Here is a 20,435-nt window from a genome sequence, read left to right on the forward strand (position 1 = left end):
GAAGCACAATTACGTGGTCAAGTTAGCCTTCAAAGCAACCAAAAACAAGGCTGAGTATGAAGCACTCCTAGCCAAGATGTCAGTTGCTCGGCTACTGGGAGCCAAGGAAATAAAAAGTAAGGGCAGACTCCCAAGTTGTCGTCAGCCAGGTACTGGAACAGTTTACCACGAAAGGAGAAAGGCTCAAAAAGTATCTCCAACTCGTCTACAATGAGCACAACTGCTCCCGCTACTTCTGCATCCAACAAATCCCGAGATGGGAGAATTAGAAGGTGGATTGGCTAGCAAAGGCCGCCTCTGGGCAAAGGAACTCCCCCTTCCGAACACACCATGATTAGAACAGTCGATACTCCATCCGTCGGGGTTGGGGTATCTATCACCACCCCAGTGCCCCTCGAGTGAGTTGCGAACATCAAAGAATTCTTGCAGGAGGGCAGACTACAAAGCAACCCAGAAGAAGTAAGCAAGGTCAGGAACAGGGTAGCTCAGTTCACCTTGCAAGAAGGGATTATGTACAAGAAAACCCCTTCTCAGGTGCCTCTCGCTAGACGAAGTGCAGTACATGCTAGCAAAAATCCAAGAAGGAATCTGTAGGAGCCACTCAAGGGTCACCTGAGTTGGATACTACTAGCCCAATTCCCTTAGGAATGCCGAAGACTTCACGAGGAAATGCCCAAAGTGTCACGAACACAAGCCAGTGCCGTACTACCCCCCAAAAGAGATAACATCAGTCACTACCAGTGGCCTCTCATCTAGTGGGGTCTGGATCTGATTGACCCGTTCACAGCAGCCAGAGGAGGGGCCAAGTTCATGGTCGTGGAGGTCGACTACTTCACAAAGTGGGTTGAAGCAGAGGTAGTCGTAGGCATCACCTCCAGGGTCGTCATGAAGTTCCTGTGGAAATCGATAGTCTGCAGATTCGACATCTCCCAAGGCTTTATATCGAACAACGGCAAATAGTTTGATTGTTCACACTACCAGGAATGGTGCACAAAGCTTGGGATCAAAGTAAAATACTCCTCCTTAGGACACCCATAGGCCAACGGCCAAGCTGAGGCGACCAACAAAACTCTCCTCTCCACCCTCAAGAAGAAGCGCAAGGCACACAAAGCGGCATGGGCCGAGGAGCTCCCGGGCGTGCTATGGGCATACGGGATGACTGTCTGGACCCCCACCAGAGAAATGCTCTTCGCCCTCACTTATGGGAGCAAAGTAATAATTCCCATGGAAGTCGAAATGCCTACATTTCGTGTTCAGCACTTCAACCTAAGTGCCAACAATGAAAGGCTAGCATAAGGATTGGGTCTCCTAGAAGAGAGGAGGGAAAAGGTGGCAATAGGGATGGTAAGCAATAAGCAAAAGGTAGAAGAGTACTTCAACAAGTGGGTCAAGCCGCGCTCCTTCAGAGTGGGTGACTTGGTGTTGAAACAAATCGGAGTGACTACCCAGGAAGAAGGGAAGTTGGAACAGCGATGGGTAAGTCCATATGTGGTAACCACGGTGAACCGACCCAGCTCCTACAGTCTCAAGGACAGTCAAGGAGTCAAGCTCCCCTACCCATGGAAGGCCGAGCACATGAAGAAATACTTTGTGTAAGGGTGAAGAGCAACAACTTGCATGTAAGTTGTAAACTTATGAATAAGAGTGTCCAAATGTTTGCCTCGAACTCTCTGTCGTCCAAATTTGGAACCAACAAAACCGAGCCCCTATACTTGCAATGAAGTCGAATCCCTAGACTCACTACGAGGTAAGGCCAAGTCTCTGGACTCGCTGACCCCTCGTTCAACGAAGCCAATTCCCTAGACTCATAAAGAAGTCGAGTCCTTAGACTCGTTGTAGGGTAAGGCCAAGTCTCTGGACTCTTCAACCTCCTATTCAATGAAGCCAAGTCCCCAGACTCACAACGAAGTCGAGTTCCTAGACTCTTTGCTGGGTAAGGCCAAGTCTTTGAACTCGTCGACCCCCTATTCAATAAAGCCGAGTCCCTAAACTCGCTGTAGGGTAAGGCCAAGTCTCTGGACTCACCGACCCCCCGTTCAACGAAGCCCAGTCCCTAAACTTACTGTGAGGTAAGGTCAAGTCTCTGGACTCGCCAACCCCTAGTTCAACAAAACTAACTCCTTAGACTCACCGCTTAGTTGGGCCCGGGTGCTAACCCCTAGCTCTTGTCAAAACTTTGTGACCAAGGCCCCAACCCAAAGCAAAAAATGGGGGAAGAAAGAGCAAAGAGTAAGGTATAAGTAGCTAGAATAAAGGAACTTTCATTATATTTGTGCACAATGTGTGTTCTTTACAAAGTACAAAGACAAAAGAAATTTGTATAGGAAATTCTACAAAAGTAAGGGAGGGTCAGAGCTCGTCACTGAGAAGGCAAAGGAGGAGGATCGCCTAGGGGGAATGGGGGATATCCCAACTTCCTAAAGTTCTTGACATAGGCCTACACTTGGAAGTCTGGGGGAAGGGAAGTCAAGTCAAATCTCTGTAGATCCAGCCCGAGGTGCACCAGTAGATGTTCATGTAGTAGTTCGAGGCCTTTTCGGTAGCCATAAACCCAAGCAGCGTCCCGAATGGCATTGGAGTTCACAATCCAAGACCTAATCTCCTTAGAATGCTGGGCAATGTCATCCAAGCTTGACCTCAGACTCGTAGTTTTGAGATCCTGGGCCATGATGTCGAGGTTCTTCTCATTCACCTTTTGCAACAGATCACCAACCCACTATTTGGTTTGCCACAGTTGCTCCCTTAGGTGCTGGGCCTTCTGGGTAACTTTGAAGTGCTTGGACAGCAGCCTCGTTTACTACCCAGCAATCAAAGCCTGATCTCGTCGGAGCTTCTACAGCTCCGTCTAGGTTGACTCCAGCTCCGCCTCCCAGGTGACCAAGTCTCACTCGACCTCAACTCGAGCCTCCCCGAGACGTTTGCAGTGTGACACCCACCAACGGTTGTTTTTGTCAGCCTCGAGCAGCACCTTCTTCTTCTACTTGCGCCATTTAGCATCTGCCTCCAGGCGCCGGTTCCACTTCCGCATGTTCTCCACCTTGTCAATTAATCCCTGGCACTCGGTGGAGAGAGCCTCATTCTGCTGGATCACTTGCTTCAACTTGTAGTGCCTGTAGCGGACTAACGTCGCAAGCTCTCGGTTGGCGTCCCCCAACTCCTCGCCGCCAACTGGTCAGCGGCCTACAAAAAAAAAACAGAGAGAGAACACTTAGGCAAAGGAGGAAAAGGACATAGTAGGATGAGTAGGGTGTGGAAAAGCATACTAGAGCAAAGATGGGTCACAACCTCTAGGTCGTCTGCTTAGTGGCTACGACTAGGGCCTTGCCAAGATCTAAAGTAGGGGCTTTGCTCCCCCTAGCCCCAAAGAAAGAGGAAAGGGCCACGACTCCCAGCTGCAATGAGGGGTTTACCCCCCCTTCCCCCACTTTGGCTTCCCTCTCCTTAGAAGCATGCCTGTCTTGCCCATGGGAGGCACCAAAAGATCCTGCCTCAGAGTCTCAAGAGTGGTCATCATCGCTCAACTCAATGATGGAATCGGAGTTCTAGGGATCTTCGGCTCGGCCTCCATCACTCTACACGGTGAAAGAAGATGGGGGAGGGACTACCTTAGCACTAGGGAAGGTGAACTCAACAACTTCCTCCTAATCCCCGACCCTAGTAACGAGCGGGGAAGTGTCAAGAAGGGTCTTTTGCCCTTCCCCGTGGCCTTCAACCATAGCGGTTGGAGAGGCACCTGGGGAGGTTTCTTCTTCTTCTTCTTTTGCTTAGCTTCTGGCCTTGGAGATGGTTGGGGAAGCCTCAAGGGAGGCAACCTGCTCTTCTTCTAGGCCCCCGGTCTCTGAGGTAGTCCTAATAGCCTTGCGAGCAGACTCCTCTCTTAGAGTGTCTTCAAAAGACACAAACAACTCGACATCGCCAGCCCTGGGAGGAGCAGGGTGTGCGAAGGAACTAAAGAAGGCAGCCTGGAAGTTACCTTCATCTTCTTCTTCCAAGAAAGTGAACAATGGCTCAACAAAGGTGGTGCAGGGGCTTGCCGAAAAGGAGGGCCCTGCGATGGAGCACAACCAGCTTGGGAACGATGTCGTTCTTCCCCAAGTTGAAGGAATTGGGATCTTCTATTGTCCTTGTCCCCAACTCCCGCTATCCTTGTTCGCAAACTGCCTGGTCCCTGGAGACACCCCTCTACTGCTGGTTGTGACGCACCTTCAGTTGCTTTCCCTTGCTATCAGAGGAACTTGAAGCTCACTTCCGACCCTAGGGTGACGGGATCTTGCCCAAGAAGTCCCAGCCAATCACATACAAGTGATTGGGCACGGACAAGTAATCCCAAATATTCTTGTCAGAGAGGGCCAGGTCAGTTTGTGACTCTACAAAATAGGCCCTCGCCCAAGCTATCACAGTTTCTAGCATCGTCTTTTCGGTTCACTCAAAGGTCCAAGCTTTGCAAGGAAGTGAGAAACCCCCAGACTGCCTGAACAAGGTATTCCTGGTGGACCACCTCCCTCTCGGGGTATTCCCAATTCAAGCCCGGCACAAAAAGAATTTACGAGAGTAATCCTTAACAGTCGAATGGCATTACTCAAGCGCGGAGATCTTTCGACTGGCGGTTCAAGCATGGAAACTGCATATGCTCCCTGACAACTGGATGCCAGGAGTCGCCATGCATTAGGGTGGAGTTAAGCCGGGGCCAACCCCAGATAGTTGAGAACTTCAAAAATAGGATGGCAGAATGGGAGGCATAGGCCGTTCGTGAACATCAAGGGATATAAGGCCACTTGGGACACCATTCTGTCAGAGGCTACCACATGTTCCAGAACTTCTAGATTAACGAAGTGTGGGATGTTGTATTTGGTGCAGAAAACTCAAAGGTCTGCACCAGTGACCAGTGAATTCCAGCACTTTCCTGTGAAGCAGGGAGGAAGGGATTCTAAAGAAGCTTTTGGGGCCATGGGATCACGAGAAGGAGAGGGGCATTGACTATAGGAAGGGCGAAGAAGGAAGAGAGGGAAAGGGCACGACGGCAGGAGAAAGGGTTGAGGAGGGTTGATGGCGAGACAAAGCTTCAGCAGTTGAGTAAAGTGCATAAAGAGAGTGAGAACAAGAAATGGGGAATGGGAAGGCCTTAGATAGTCAAGAGAATGCCGAAAACTAAGCAACACTAACAGGGATGATGCCAACGAAAAGGCTCGGGAATCCCAACTGGTGCGATCGGCATGGATGGCAGCCGTCGTGTCAGGCGTGTGGGAAACATGGACTAATGAGCTTCCCAGTACGTGAGAGGGAGCACAATCGGCTTGTCCAATCAGTCATTGAGAAATGGGAGAGCCGTAGGAGCCGAGAAGACAAACACTTATTGGGTGGAGACAGGTGGCCTTGGGAACTCAACCAATGAGAGACAATGCAGAAGTAGGAATAAAGGCTCGGGGGGCGACCCCAACCGTTGGAAGTCCAAAGGCTCCCCTGCCCCACCCCAAAAAGCAATGATTGGTCGTGGGGCATGTACTTGAAGAAGTAGGGTGAGGCACATTGAATCCCCACCATATAGCTATGGTAGGAATTCATGGGGAGGCCCTCCCAAGAGGGGCCTAGGCCCAACAAGATGAGACTACGGGAGGCGAGAAGGCCCCAAGCCCATCCGGCAGGAACTAAGGTGGGCCAGGGGGCTCGAACCTGGAAGTTGTGTGACTAACCCACGACACACCTGGAGAGATTAGAGTGCCAAGCCTGTCCCCGCTGGAAGGCCCATTGCTGACAATGAACATCAAGGACCTCGATGGCAGATCGAGCCTTGCAAGAGCGTACGGAGACCATTGTCTTCCTAGAGCACCAACAGCAAGGCGTGTTCAGAAGCAGGCGTGCTTGGCCAGCAACATGCCGCATTAAATGCATGTCAGAGGCCAGAACATGCAATGGTGCACTGCCTCGGCCTAACACCCTACCATAATAGGAGATTGGTGATAGGTCTGACTTGAATATGACCTGACACCCTAAGATCCCCCTCAATAACCATTTCCAAGCCAAGTATAAATACTCCGATCTCACCCAGGGGGATCTCTCTGATTTTCTTCTCCTACTTGACTCTCTTAACTTTTCTCCATCACACGATACCTTCAACTGACTTTAACATCAGAGGGTCCCTAGACTACACTAGGGCCCACTTTCTTCCTCCTTTGCAGATCTGTCAAGTTGGGCTTCTGTGGAATTGTCTAGGCCGTGAAACACGACATCAAGAGGCGCCTGAATCATAATCATGGATTGGGAATAATTCTTTCTTCCCTTCCTATCATAATCAAGGGCTTACCCTTATAGGGGTCTATTAGGAAAGGAAGTCGGATGCTCACGATTTTTTAACAACAAATATATAGGTCACACGAGAATTAAATTGAGGTGGTCTATTTTCACCAAAACCCATTATTTATTATTAAGTCTAATTTTATATGGATCTAAATATGAAAATCCCATGAGCGGCCACGATGTGGTCTATTTGACTTTAGATATTATAATGTTCTTACTTTTCCTGAACAGTATAGGATATCCTCCGTCCAGGATCTCACAAGTTTGCTTCTCGTGCCTTTTGACTACAATTAGTTTTAGGCCGATAAGGATATCAGTTTGGACCAGAAAGTTTCGGTTAGTTTTTTCTGTTCAGTTCGATGGAAAGACCGGTTGATTTCGGTCTTCTCTTTACAAAAATTTTTTATTCTCGGTCACGGGAAAGAGTTTTTTCACCTCGAATCAAACTGGACCAAACAAATATAATACATATATTTTAAAAAAAATTTATATATTATTTTATATAATAATTATGTAATTTTATGTAATCTATAACTATTGACAATATAAAATGTTAAATATGCAATTACTAATATGATATCAATTAACTAATGTATGATGTCAATTAACTAATTTATCAATATTAACTAATTACTAATATCTACATCTAATTAAAGTTATTTGATAATTTTTTTGTAAAATATCTAAATTATTAGATAAATCATCATTTGGTATTGGGTTGGACCAAACCAACCGGTTCTGGTACGATCCAGTCCAAATGGGAGTTCAACTGATTCAAGATGGGAAAATTCTAGATCAAAGGGGTTTGGTCTAGTCCAAAAACCCTCTATAAATAGATTGGACAGGACCGAATTCACCCATAGCCACCCCTAGCCACTTTGTCTTGGTTCCTTGCGTTTGTGAGTCTCTATTTTAAGTTGCAACTAGTTTAGGGAGGATGCTATTGCTACGGTATAGTTTTGCTTCCTACGTGTAGGTTAGTAGGCCACGATGTCATACATTTATGGTAACGAAAAGCTATCGCCTATAATGTCGAGATTATAATGATCATGTCATTCATAGGAAGCCATGGACCATTTCTTTGGGCCAAGGCGCCTAAGATGAATCAAGTTATTGGTCTCAGAGCCTCAAAACTTGTCCTCCACCAGCCTCCCTCTGCGGAACATGCTGTCTAACTGGAGGAGATCGTGGCCTAAAAGGATTTCTGGCCCAAAACTTGTCATGATGTCACTAAAACCGTCAATGATATCAGGATTTCGAAACAAAGGGCATATTGCATTTATTCCGTTTACAGGCATATATAAAATTGAGTAATGGGCTCACCACGTCATTGTCATTAGCTTGCTCCCTTGGGTGGGTTGGTGAAGTGCCGCACCTTGTTGACACGTACGATTCTACTTTTTGAGTTTTTTATTATTATTATTATTATTATTTATTTTTAGAGCTTGAAAAAGGGTTCTATATCCTGTAAAGATAATAAATCCACTTCTTAACATTATGTTTATTATGTTCATAGAGATTCGAAGTCATGAACTCTTAAAGATCAAATCACTTGTAATTCTTACAATTAAACCAACATCCCGAAGGGTTATTTGTTACATTCCTCAATTTCTACGCATTTTCATCGCATATCTTAAAATTTAGGATGCTTCAATTGTATATTATTTTTAGCTACTTTGTCTCACCAAGTGTAAGAGATTTTATTCGAGCATTTAGAGCCTTACGAGTAGAGTAATACTACATATAATCGTGAAGTGTATAAGCATTATACAGTCATTTTAAAAAATAGTTGGTTTACTATAAAAAATTTAATTTTCTTTTTATGTAAATCTCGTATTTATTCATTTTTTTTAACAAAGTAATTGTGTAATACTTACATACTCACGACTGTAAATATCATTAATTTCTCTTTTAATAATCCTTAATTTATTAGATAATTTTTTTTTTCTTGACTAAATTTTCTTACCTGCCTTTCGGCCTCCAATCACAGCATGCCATAATTTGTTTGTTTAGCCAATTAAAACATATTCTTCAAGTTCAAGGTGCAATGTAATCAATAAACACACATACAAACGATATATAAATATATATATATATATATATATATATATATATATATATATATATATATAATTGGTGTCCCTAATAATAAAGTGGAAAGAGACTAGGGAGCAGTGGATACCAATCATCACACTACCACTAAGATTCAAAGAGCCAAAGCATAAATTGAGTTGGGAGCCTCGTTTTCTATCCATGTGTATGATCTCTAATCTAACTATGGCAAGAATGGGCTTGCACCACGCCACTGCGAGACTACCATTCATCTTAGTGCTATTATCAGTCATGCTTAGCCATATGGTGGCAGATCCAGCCAAAGACAGAGAGGAGTGTCAACAGCAGCTTGTGGGGATGGCAACATGTCTGCCTTACGTTGATGGTGAAGCGACAGCACCTACACCGGACTGTTGTAATGGTCTCAAACAAGTCCTAAAGAACAACAAGAAATGCTTGTGTGTTATCATCAGAGATCGTAATGATCCAGACCTGGGACTACAGATCAATGTAACACTCGCTTTGGGCTTGCCTTCTATTTGCCATGCGCCTGCTAACGTCTCCAACTGTCCCGGTAAGCAATTTCAAATATAGCTTCAACTTGCTCATTTTATTCTCAACTGAGAAATTAAATAAAATCTAATAAATTACGGGCCTCGAATCTTCAATCCTTTCTTGGACCCTCCACCTTTGGGCAAACGTATTAATTATCCACAGTCGAGACTGAAAAAGAAACAAGTGCCAAATGTTTGGTACACCTATTTGATATGGCGACCGTGATGCAGTGATTCTACACATGGATCCTAATTCACCGGAAGCTCAAGTTTTCTATCAACTGGGAAGGTCTTCGAATCGAAGCACGAGCAGTCCTGCTCCTACTCCTACGGGTAATGTTATATGATATATACACTCCTCGTCTTTTCCTTTAAATTTTACCATCCATTTGATAGTTGGTTAGTCGTAGAACTGAATATTTCTTTGAAAAAAAACAGTTATGGGCTAATTTTTTTTAGATATAATAGTAAAGTATACAAGCGTCGTGTAATTTTTTAAAAATGAGTGGAGTCTATTATTAAAAAATTAGTTTTTTTTTATTTTTTTATTTATGTGAATCTCATATTAATCACTTTTTTAAAAAAATTGCATAACACTTGCATGCTACGTAACTATAAATATCATTTTTCATTTTTTCTGCTACAGTTGGTGGGGAGACTAGTGGCCAAGATAAGAATGATGGTTGCTGCAGCAGAAAAAAGAAATGGTTTGGACAGGATATTTTTGCTGGACGCTTCTTAATCTGGTGTTTCATCAGTTCACACTTGTTCATATAGGCACTTGAATTGTCGCTCTTCAATTACTACGGCCTTTGATTCTGCTGTTATGTAGTTGGTTGTATTTGTCAATATCCCAGCCAACATTTATATGAGTTTTTCCTAGCTAGATGGTGTCATTTTATCTATATTTTCTTACTATTCATCGAGGAAAAGAGCTAGGAATCCAACGGGCAGGCGTATATGATCATATAACTGATATAAGAGTAACATATTTGTGTATGCGTGTCTATATATATATACACACACACAAAAAGAAGAAGCAAGATACACAATAATTTTTTTTTTCTAAGAAATTTATTTTTTTATGTAGTATTTCATTAGACAAAAACAGTGGGATCCCCTATAATCACCATATTACATCTAATACAACGCTTTAAAAAAATGGCCATGGTATCAAAAGATTGTTCCTTACCCATCCCACGTTTCCTAGAAAGTTCAAGAGTGAGTCGCCTTAAGTAGCGATGTTTTACAATCTGACTAACGGGTTGTGACAACTAACAAGTTGTATAACATTGTGTTTAGTTGCTTTGAATTGTTAGATGGAGAGTCTCACATTTTGTTAGATGGGCAAGCATTAACATACCTGGATCGGTAGGTATTAGAGCATTCACATTTGATACTCCAAAGCACCGGATTCCCTATAATTTAAGGTTTATTATACGGTTTTGATCAAAATACCTCATAGATCTTATCCATATTTTACGAAAAATGTTTAGGAAATAAACAGCGATTCCCTATATCTGGGGAACCACTATTTATTTCTTAAAGTATTTTTTATCAATATTTTATTCTAATACATAAAATAAATTATTCTTTCAATCATCTACACTTTCTATCATACTCATATTTGTTATAGTTTTAAATAATAATTTTAAAAATAATTTAAATAATTAAGAAAATATAAAAAAATAATTTTAAAAATATTATCATAAAAAAATAATTTAAATTTTTGTTTAAAATATTTACTAGAGTAATAGTTCAAAACATAAAAAAAAAATATTGAATAGTTAAGTTTGTAAATAAAAGTGAGAAAAAAGTAATAAAGAAATAATAGAGAAATATTATTTTAATAGAATAAGGAAAAGTATAAGGAATAAGATGTGGGAGATTTTTTAAAGATGAGTAAAATTTAGGAAAAACTTTTAAGGAGTGTCATTTTTAGTTAAATTATAGGAAATTTTATGGGGAACCCAATGTGAATGCTCTTAGTAGCCCAAATTTGGAATCCACACGTGGGTAAGGTAGGTCAAATCTTAAATTTGAAGATGCCAAATATGTTAGTACCACAATTATCATTCGCCGAGGCACGACGACGCATAATACGTACACGCAAGTTGTTTTGCGGTGATTCTTCTATCTTCTAGCATATTGGCAGCTAAGGAAAATCATGGGGGATGGCACATGCTTTACTTTGGTCACTGTAAGATAGGCCAAAGACAAGTAAAATAAAAGAAAAGTCAAACTGTAAGAGAAAGGACCTGTCCTTTCGCTTGCCTCTGTATCGAGCTATCCTTTGGGTTCGAGGCTTGCTTCAATGGTCTCCTGACGTTGAAAATATTGTTGTACCTCACCCTCTTGGTGTAGGCATTCCTACTTGATACATAGGCGCCTCCACTAGCGGGTCCCCTGATGATGGTGTGGATTTCTCCCAACGGGACGTTGTTACAATCCCGTTCTGTGGGGCCCACCTCCCTCCTCCTCATGATCCTTTTTCACGAGCTCTAATTCCATCGGACTTCCCGCCTCAGCTCCCGCCTGGGGGGTGACGGGCGACAGGTGTCTGGACTTTTGAGGATCTCCTCCTAGACCTCTGCTTTACGGTCATCAAGGATTTCTTCCATGACCTTCCACCTTAAGAAGTGGTAGTCCTCGGTTTGATGTCCTTCCTCCTCGTGATAGGCGCAGTACTTGTTTGCTCTCCGACTGCGATCGCCGCTTTCCCTCACCCACCCATCTTCCCGTGCTTGTATACTCAAGCTCGCTTACACCCTTCTTGTGGAGGTCCAACCATCGCTCCTTTTTTTGCCCTACCCTTTCCTTATCACAGATTCCTATTCGGGGGCCTTTGCCCCCAAAGTTCGCACTTGGGAGTGCTCGTGGCTCAATCAGAACTAGTGTGCTTGGACACGCTTAAGGCTCGCAGGGTATCTTCGATGTTGTAAAAATCATCCGCCTAGTCTATGAAGTTCAGTAGGGTCACCGGGGTTCTCCTACCAATCTCAGCCATCAACGAGCTGAGGGGCCAGATGCCGCCTAAGAGGGCTGCTAAGGTGATTTTCTCTTCTTAGTCGTCGGTGGCTAGTCACTCCTTGTTGAAACAGTATAGGTATGCATTTAAGCTCTCCTCCTCCCTCTACTTCAAGGTAAGGAGGTAGGCAGCCAACCACCTTTTTTTTGTACTGGCCATGAACTGAATTAGTAACTGTCAACCTAGTTCCTCGAAGCTGTGGATTGTGCCCAGTCGGAAAGTTCCAAACCATGACCAGACGAAGCCCTTTAGAGTCAACGGGAATGCTTGGCACCCTATCTCCCCTAGAAAGCCATGCAGCGTCATGTGGATCTTGAAAATTTCCAAATGCTTAGTCGAGTCCTTGAACCCGTCATACATTTCCATTTGGGAAGCTTTGAACTTGGAGGGGAGCGGGACGACCATCACTTCCGCACTATAGGGCAGGTTCGTGCTACTTAGCATTTAGTCCACAAAAGACAACCCTCTTATTCTCTTTACCATTTCTTCATATTTTTCCATGAGACCTTTCACATTCGCTTATGCTCCTCGTCCTCGGGCCACACCCTGCTGGCTGTTTGTGAATCCCCTTTCGTTTATTCGGCCTAGCGCTCTCTTTGAATTCGGCATTCTTTCACCTCAATGTCTCATTCTCTTGCCAAAGGGCTTCGGTGTCAGAGGTCAACTGCTTCACCAGATCTTCCATTTCCCTCTCTCCCTTTCATGCTCATCGACAAGGACTCTTGTTCCAGCGTTGTGCGAGAGCACATAGTGGCCAGCATACAAAAGGCACGATATCATCATTAGGCCAAAACAATTTGGGATCCCCCAAATTACATCAATTGTTAATGCATATTTTGTAGTCGCCACCCGTAGTCGTAGCCTAGCACTTGCAAGAGGGGAAAAGATGCATGGCTGGAGCTGAGAGGTCTCCAATGCCAAAGTTAGTGTCGCAGAGAAGTTAAAGTAAGGGGTGAGTAGATAAAGTTTGAGAGTTGGTATCGAGTGTCTTTAGAGCATTGGCAATGGATTCTTTATCTTCATATGTAAAATTATATGTTTTGAAGATTGATTTTGAATATGAAGAAAAATTTCTATATTGGATTATGTATTTTTTGATCAAATAATAATAAAATAATAAAGAGAAAGAAGAGAAAAAAGAAAAGAGAGAAAAAGAGAGAGTTGGGAGGAAAGAGAAAAAATAATAAAATAATATTTGAAGAAGGAAAAGGACATCTTCAAAGATGAATAATCACTGTTCATATTTTTTAAAATTATAAAAATAGATAAGCCAATGTAGGTGATTTTAAGGCAACTTTATTCAAATTTGAGAATAAAAATGAAGATGAATAAACCATTGCTAGTGCTCTAACCCCCTCCTGTCGTTGACCTTCTCTATTTTATAGCCGCTTCCTTGTGGGTTTTCTTGGTGGTTGATTGCCTCTTATTTGGCTATCATGACGTTGCATTTAATGTGGTTGTTCTTGTCGGCTACATAGGCTTGGCCCTAGGGCCAACCACTTCCAATCCCATTTAATGCGATCGATCTTGCAAGAGATAAGATCCCAACCTATCCACCCCACATTAATGCTTGATGACTAGCTAGCCCATCGGTTCCTTCTCTCTTCCTTGGGTCTTTGGGCTCGTCTAGGCATTTTCCCATTGTGGATTGTGGGCCCTAGACGTAGTAGGCTTGGTGGCGGCCTAACTAAGTGCAAAGCCCATTTCCAGCATGTGATTTATTTTTAATACAAACTAATCTATATATTCTAATTTTGGACCTTTTTACTCCATGTGCTCCAATCTTGATCAAAAAATTGAAAAATAATAATCAGGAACCCCTCCACTACTAGATTTGCATGGGGAGGGATGAGCCATTCACCCTCCCGATTTTTATTTTTATTAATTTAATCTAATTTGTTTTAAATTTTATGTTACCTTCTTTTAGTCGCTTTCTTAGATTATTTGGTTTCATATATCTTTACTTTTCATGATGCATAGCATGCCATGCTAATAGTTAATTAGAGCATCTTCATTGGATTAGTAATTTGAAAAGTCAAATTTTGTCTAATATCACATATTTTGTCTATTCCATTCAAAACTTATTCTCATGTATTAAAATAGTGCATGGCTCCCACGTGTCAACACAATCGCATATAAGGGTCCTAGTCAATGTGGCCTTCGGTTGGCAAATGTTGCCTACCCAACTATGTTACTGAGAAAGTAGGTCTTTCTATGAAACGATTTAGAGCAATGAACTACACTGCAACACAACCAGCCACTGTATCTATTGACAGTTGCTATATTTTTCAGATTCTCTATCTTTAGAAAATCAGTCACCTTAATTCTAGGAATTTGTCTAATTTGTATAAATTAGTCTACTTACCTTTTATACATGTTTTCATACTTAGTCTCATGTACATCTATATATTTGTAAAGTAATATACAAATGAATACACATTTTTGTATAAAATAATTCTCCCTCTTAGTTCTTAACATAGTATTAGCCTAATCGATCCGTACCCCCTACCAATATAGCCAACTCCTTGCTTGCCTTGCTCGCGTCGTCATCCTCCACCACCTCCTCAAATCCTTTAGCCCACTTCGTTGTTAACACACTTTCTCCTTCCTTCTCTAGTTTTTCCTTCAATCAGCACCATCACTAGGTGGTGGATAGTGGCACAAACCACCATATGTGTCACCGGCATGCTACCTTTACCAATCTATGGCTCCCATCTTCCAAGCACACTGTACAACTCCCAAATGACCAAGCCGTTCCCATCGAAGGCCTCATCACATGCATTCTCTCCCCCTCCCTTACTTTTTCGATGTTTACTTTGTTCTCCAATTTTCATTTAATCTTTTATTAGTTTCCCAAATTGCCCTTCATACTTCCTGTGTCATTTTATTCTCTTCTCACACTTGTTTATTTCAGGACCAACGATTAATGAGGCCGATTGGAGCGGATGATCTTTGCAATAGGCTCTACGTGTACCGACCTGAATCTTCTCTCGCTTTAGCTACCCAATCTACTGTCAATAAGATCTTATGACATCAATGTCTAGGTCATCCTTCCCGATCTATTATTCCCAGTCTTTTTAATTCTCCATGTATTCTCTCTGATTGTGATGTTTGTGCTCGATCTAAGCACACCTGATTACCTTTTTCTATTAGTAATAAAAGTGTTTCTCCTTTTAATCGTATTTTTTGTGATATTTGGAGTGTCTGTCATACTTCTTCTCTAAGTAGGCTCACTATTTCCTCACCATTGTTGATGATTTTTCATGTATTGCTTGGATCTACCTAATGCATTTTAAATCTAAAGCTTTTATTCATTTAACGTATTTTTTTGCTCTTGTCCAAAATCAATTTAATACTATTGTAACATTGTTAAAATTATTCGCACTGATAATGGACAAGAATTTCTTTCTAATCAATTTCATACTTATCTTCAAAATCATTGCATCATTCATGAATATACTTGTGTTGAAACTCCAAAACAAAATGGCATTGCGGAGCATAAACATAGGCACCTTCTAAATGTTGCCTATAGTCTCCATTTCCATACACATCTCTCTTTAAAATTTTGGGTAGATTGTGTCATCACCGTTGCATATCTCCTTAATCATACCCTAGTCGCATTCTTCAGAATAAATCACATTTTGAAATTCTTTTCAATAAAACACCCAGCTATGATCATCTTCGCGTATTCCATTATTCAAGTGTTTTTGCTATGCACAAACCCTTAGTGCTTACTATGACAAATTTTACTCCCACGCCACTAAATGTATTTTTCTTGGCTATCCCAGTAATCAGAAAGCTTACAAACTCTAAAATCTCGACACACATTCCATATTTTATTCTCTTGATGTCACCTTCCATGAACACCACTTCCCTTTCCAACATATTCCTGCTTCCTCTCCTTCTAGTCTTGTCCTTCCGCTACCTGTCCTAGAACCTCCTATACCATCTCCTCCATCTCCAGAGACTCCTTCTCCTGACTCACCCTCACCTCCTCTCTCCTCACCTCCGTCTCCTCATGCCTCTCATCCCCACTGCACTATCGCTCAACCCACCTATCTTCATGACTACGTTTGTCCTACACTCCACGCAAAGCCGACGGCATCTTCACCTACTACACAGGCCTCAGGTATTGCTCACCCTCTGTCTGCTTTTCTTTCATATTCTCACTTTTCTCCATCTCATCACACTTTTTTAACTACTCTAACCACTTGTGTTGATCTCTCCTATTATTCTGATGCTATCCACCACTCTCATTGGCATGAAGCAATGTCTACTGAAATTCATGCTTTGGAGGATAACTCCACTTGGACTCTTGCAACACTTGTAAATGGGTTTTCAAAACTAAGCTCAAGGCCAATGGCTTCATTGAAAGGTACAAAGCTAGGCAAGTTGCCAAGGGTTACACTCAAGTTGAAGGCCTTGACTATTATGAGACATTTGCACTGGTTGCCAAAATGACAACTGTTCGTTGCTTATTATCGTCGCTGCCGCCAAACATTGGGTCATTCAACAACTCGACGTCAACAATGCCTTCTTACACGGCAATCTTGATAAAAAGTCTACATGACACCACCTCCTAGATATTGGATAAAGAGAGAGACTCGTGTCTGTCGGCTTCGAAAATCTCTCTATGGCATCAAACAAGCCTCCTGCAACTGATTTTTTATATCAGTTTCAGGCCGATCATTCTTTATATATTCTTGTTCTTATTTATGTTGCTGGTAATGATATCTCTCAGATCGAGGTTTTCAAAAGACTCATCTCCACCCATTTCAAAACCAAAGATCTTGGTTCTTTGAAATATTTTCTCGGACTTTAAGTTTATCGCTCTCACAAATGTATCTTTCTCAATCAGTACAAATATGCTCTTGATGTTCTTTTTTATAGTGGACAACTTGGTGCCCGAACTACCCTTTTTCCTATGGAATAGCACTTGAAACTCAGCACTGAAGACGACAATCTCCTCCCTGATCTTTGCACTTACAGATGCCTAGTTGGACAACTCATCTATTTGACCATCAGTCGATCTGACATTGTCTATGCAATTAATATTCTCAATCAGTTCATGCATGCTCCTCGGGTTCCTCACATGACAGCCACTACTCATGTTTTTCTTTACATCAAAGGCAGTCCAGGCCAGGGCATTTTCTTCTCTTCCTCTAGCAATATGCATGTCACATCATACACTGAATCTGATTGGGCCAGTTATCCCACCACCCATTATTCCACTCAGTGTTTTTGGTACCGTACCGTACCAGTTACTAGGCTGGTACAGATATGGTACCTATTTCACCGGCTGGAATTTCGGCCTGTACCGGCCGGTATTTCGGCCCTTTATCTTTTTTTTTTTCATTTTTTTAAGCTATAATCTCATTTTTTAACCCACAATTCATACTAGACTATTTATAATTTATATATACATATGTATTTATGTATAATTTATTCATATATAGACTATTATTTTGAAATATAATTTATATATTTATTTATATATCGACTATCCCGAAAAGGTACACGAAACGGTACCGGTACCGAAATATTTCGTTCCAGTACCTTGACCGGTACGACATCCGGTACGGTATTCAAAACACTGGTTCCACTATCAGATATTTCATTCAGTTAAGGACCAGTCCAATCTCATGGTGTACAAAGAAACAGACTATAGTAGCAAGGTCTTCCGCTAAAGCTAAATATCAAGCTATGGCCATCACCACTTGTGTGAACTCACCTGGTTGAAGCAACTTCTCATTGATTTTGGAATTTCTCATCCTGAGTCCTTCACCTTACATTGTGACAACCAATCCGCTGTCTATATTGTGCACAACCCCATGTTCCATGAGCGTATCAAATACATTAAGATTGATTGTCACATTGTTCATGATAAAATTCGCTTGGGTCTCCTTATAGTCGCTCACACTTCTTCCACTAAACAAGTTGTCGATATCTTCACTAAAGCATTAGGACGGGAACTTTTTCATCATTTTGCACACAAGTTGGGCATTATGGATCTCCATGTGCCAACTTGAGGGAGAGTATTGACAGTTGCCATATTTTCCACATTCTCCATCTCCAGACAATCAGTCACCTTAATTCTAAGAATCTGTCTAATTTATATAAATTAGTCTACTTACCTTTTATACATGTTTCCATATTTAGTCTCATGTACATCTATATATTTGTAAATTGTACATAAATGAATAAACAATTTTGCATAAAATAAATCCCCCTCTTAGTTTTTAACAGTATCCAATGGTGGCACCACAATTCATCATGTGGATCGTGAAAAACTGTCATTTAAAATGATTTTACCTTTAGATCATTAAAAATTTTTGGGATGAGTGGAGACTAATTTATTGATATTATAACTTAATGCTTTTCTTTTTCTAGTGCTGTTTTAGTTGCAATGCGATGTTTGTATTAAACTAGACCACTTTGTTGTACATACTCCAGGGACATTTTAGTATTTTCTGTATTACACCAGATCATTTCTCTTGTAACAAACATTATTCCCTTACAGTTGTGTATAAAAAGAGACCTCTGCGCAATACATTAATGAGATGAGAATTCAGGAATTTCGTTTGCTTAACATGGTATCAGAGCTACTCAACTATTAGTCTCTTTGATCCATGGCCACGCACACAGTCTCCTCTTCCTCTCCTCAACCTAATTCCTCCATCATTTCTTCTTTCTCTCATGTTGTTACCATCAAACTCACAGATGATAATTTTCTTCTTTGGAAAGTTCTAATCACAGAATACCTTAGAGGACAAGATCTCTACTGTTATGTTGATGGTTCTCTTCCATGTCCTCCCCAATTTCTCACCTCGGAGTCTAATGCACCTCCCAAACCAAATCCTGAATTCCTTACTTGGACCAGAACTGACCAACTAGTTCTTAGTGTTCTCTTTTCTTCTCTATCGAATTCAGTCATTAGCCATGTATTATCCTCTTCTACTTCTAGGGAACTATGACTCAGCTTGTCCTCCATGTTTCTTCTCATTCCCAAGCCAAAAAGTTCCAGGTCAAATTCTAGCTTACCAATCTCTCATGAGGAGATCAATCCATTATAGATTATTTTGGCAAAGTACATTCACTAGCAGACACCTTGTCAGCCATTGGAAACTCACTTCCTGATAAGGAGTTTGTCTCCTACCTTCTTAATGGTCTTGGTCCCACTTATGAGTCCTTTTTCACCTTAATCACCACTTGGTGATTATCACCTCATCACACCCACATGCCATTGATGTTGTTATTCGTGATTTGAGCATGACTTTTCCTATTAAAGATCTTGGTTCCTTATCTTATTTTTTGGGACTTGAAGTTGATTATTGTGACTCTGGAATTATATTATCTCAACGTAAGTACATCAAGGACTTGCTTGCATGAAGTAATATGCTTCAATCAAAGCCAATTTCCTCTCCCATGGCAGCATCCCTCAAACTCTCTCAATTTGATGCTCCTACCTTTGATGATTGTGCACTATTCAGGAGTATTGTTGGAGGCCTCCAATACTTGACATATCTTTTGCTGCAAACAAAGTATGTCAGTTTATGCACTACCCTAAACTCACACATTGGTCTGCTGTTAAAAAGATACTACGGTATCTCAAGGGTACTATTAATTATGAGTTTCTCTTCAAGTACTCATCATCTTTCACTCTTCAAGCATATTGTGATGCTGACTAGGCTGGCTGCCTAGATGATAGACGTTCTACTGGTAGTTTCTGTCTATATCTTGGTAGTCACCTTATCTCATGGAGCTCCAAAAAGCATAAAAAAGTTGCAAGATCTAGCACTGAAGCTTAATACAAGGCTCTCTCTCACATGGCAGCTGAACTTATTTGGCTTCAAACCATGCTTCGAGAGTTGGACATTAATCTTTTCAAGCCTCCAATCTTATGGTGCAACAACATTAGTGTTACTTACCTCTCTGCCAATCCAGTCTTTCACTTTCGCACCAAACACATGGATATTGACTACCACTTCGAATGGGACAGGGTTGCTGTCAAGACATTGCAAGTATCATTTTGTAGCTCAAATGATCAGATTGTTGATATCTTTACAAAACCTTTAGTTTTATAAAATTTCTCCATTTTTCGATCGAGTCTCAATGTTGGTGAAACCCCTAGGACTCGCGGGGGTGTATTAAACAAGATCACTCTGCTGTACATATTCCAAGGACACTTTAGTATTTTTTGTATTACACTAGATCATTTCTCTTGTAACAAATATTATTCCCTTACAATTATGTATAAAAAAGGACCTCTGCGCAATACATTAATGAGATGAGAATTCAAGAATTTTGTTTGCTTAACAGTTTGGTCGGGAATGTCCACCTCTCTTATATACGTGATCATTGTCCTTGAATGGAATCCTTGCTTTAAAAAAAAAAAAAAAAAACCAAAACTTTGGACTGGGGAGTGTTTGACGTATTCTTACAGTAACCAGCTTCAGAGAAAGCTAATAGCCCTTGGACCAAGGCCGAATGATACCACCATTTATCCT

At 41.5% G+C, this 20,435-nt stretch overlaps 1 protein-coding gene across 1 annotated transcript; it reads left to right on the forward strand.

Annotated features, from left to right (window-relative positions):
* Positions 1-8,431: 8,431 nt before the first annotated feature.
* LOC122291549 (non-specific lipid transfer protein GPI-anchored 14-like) lies at positions 8,432-9,801 on the forward strand. The gene is made up of 3 exons (XM_043099323.1): positions 8,432-8,920; positions 9,132-9,233; positions 9,547-9,801. Exons 1-3 carry the CDS (start codon positions 8,548-8,550, stop codon positions 9,675-9,677), a joined length of 606 nt encoding a protein of 201 aa, XP_042955257.1. The 5' UTR covers positions 8,432-8,547; the 3' UTR covers positions 9,678-9,801.
* The last annotated feature ends 10,634 nt before the right edge of the window (positions 9,802-20,435 follow it).

This window comes from Carya illinoinensis, chromosome 13 (genome assembly GCF_018687715.1).
Source record: "Carya illinoinensis cultivar Pawnee chromosome 13, C.illinoinensisPawnee_v1, whole genome shotgun sequence".
Lineage (NCBI taxonomy): Eukaryota > Viridiplantae > Streptophyta > Magnoliopsida > Fagales > Juglandaceae > Carya > Carya illinoinensis.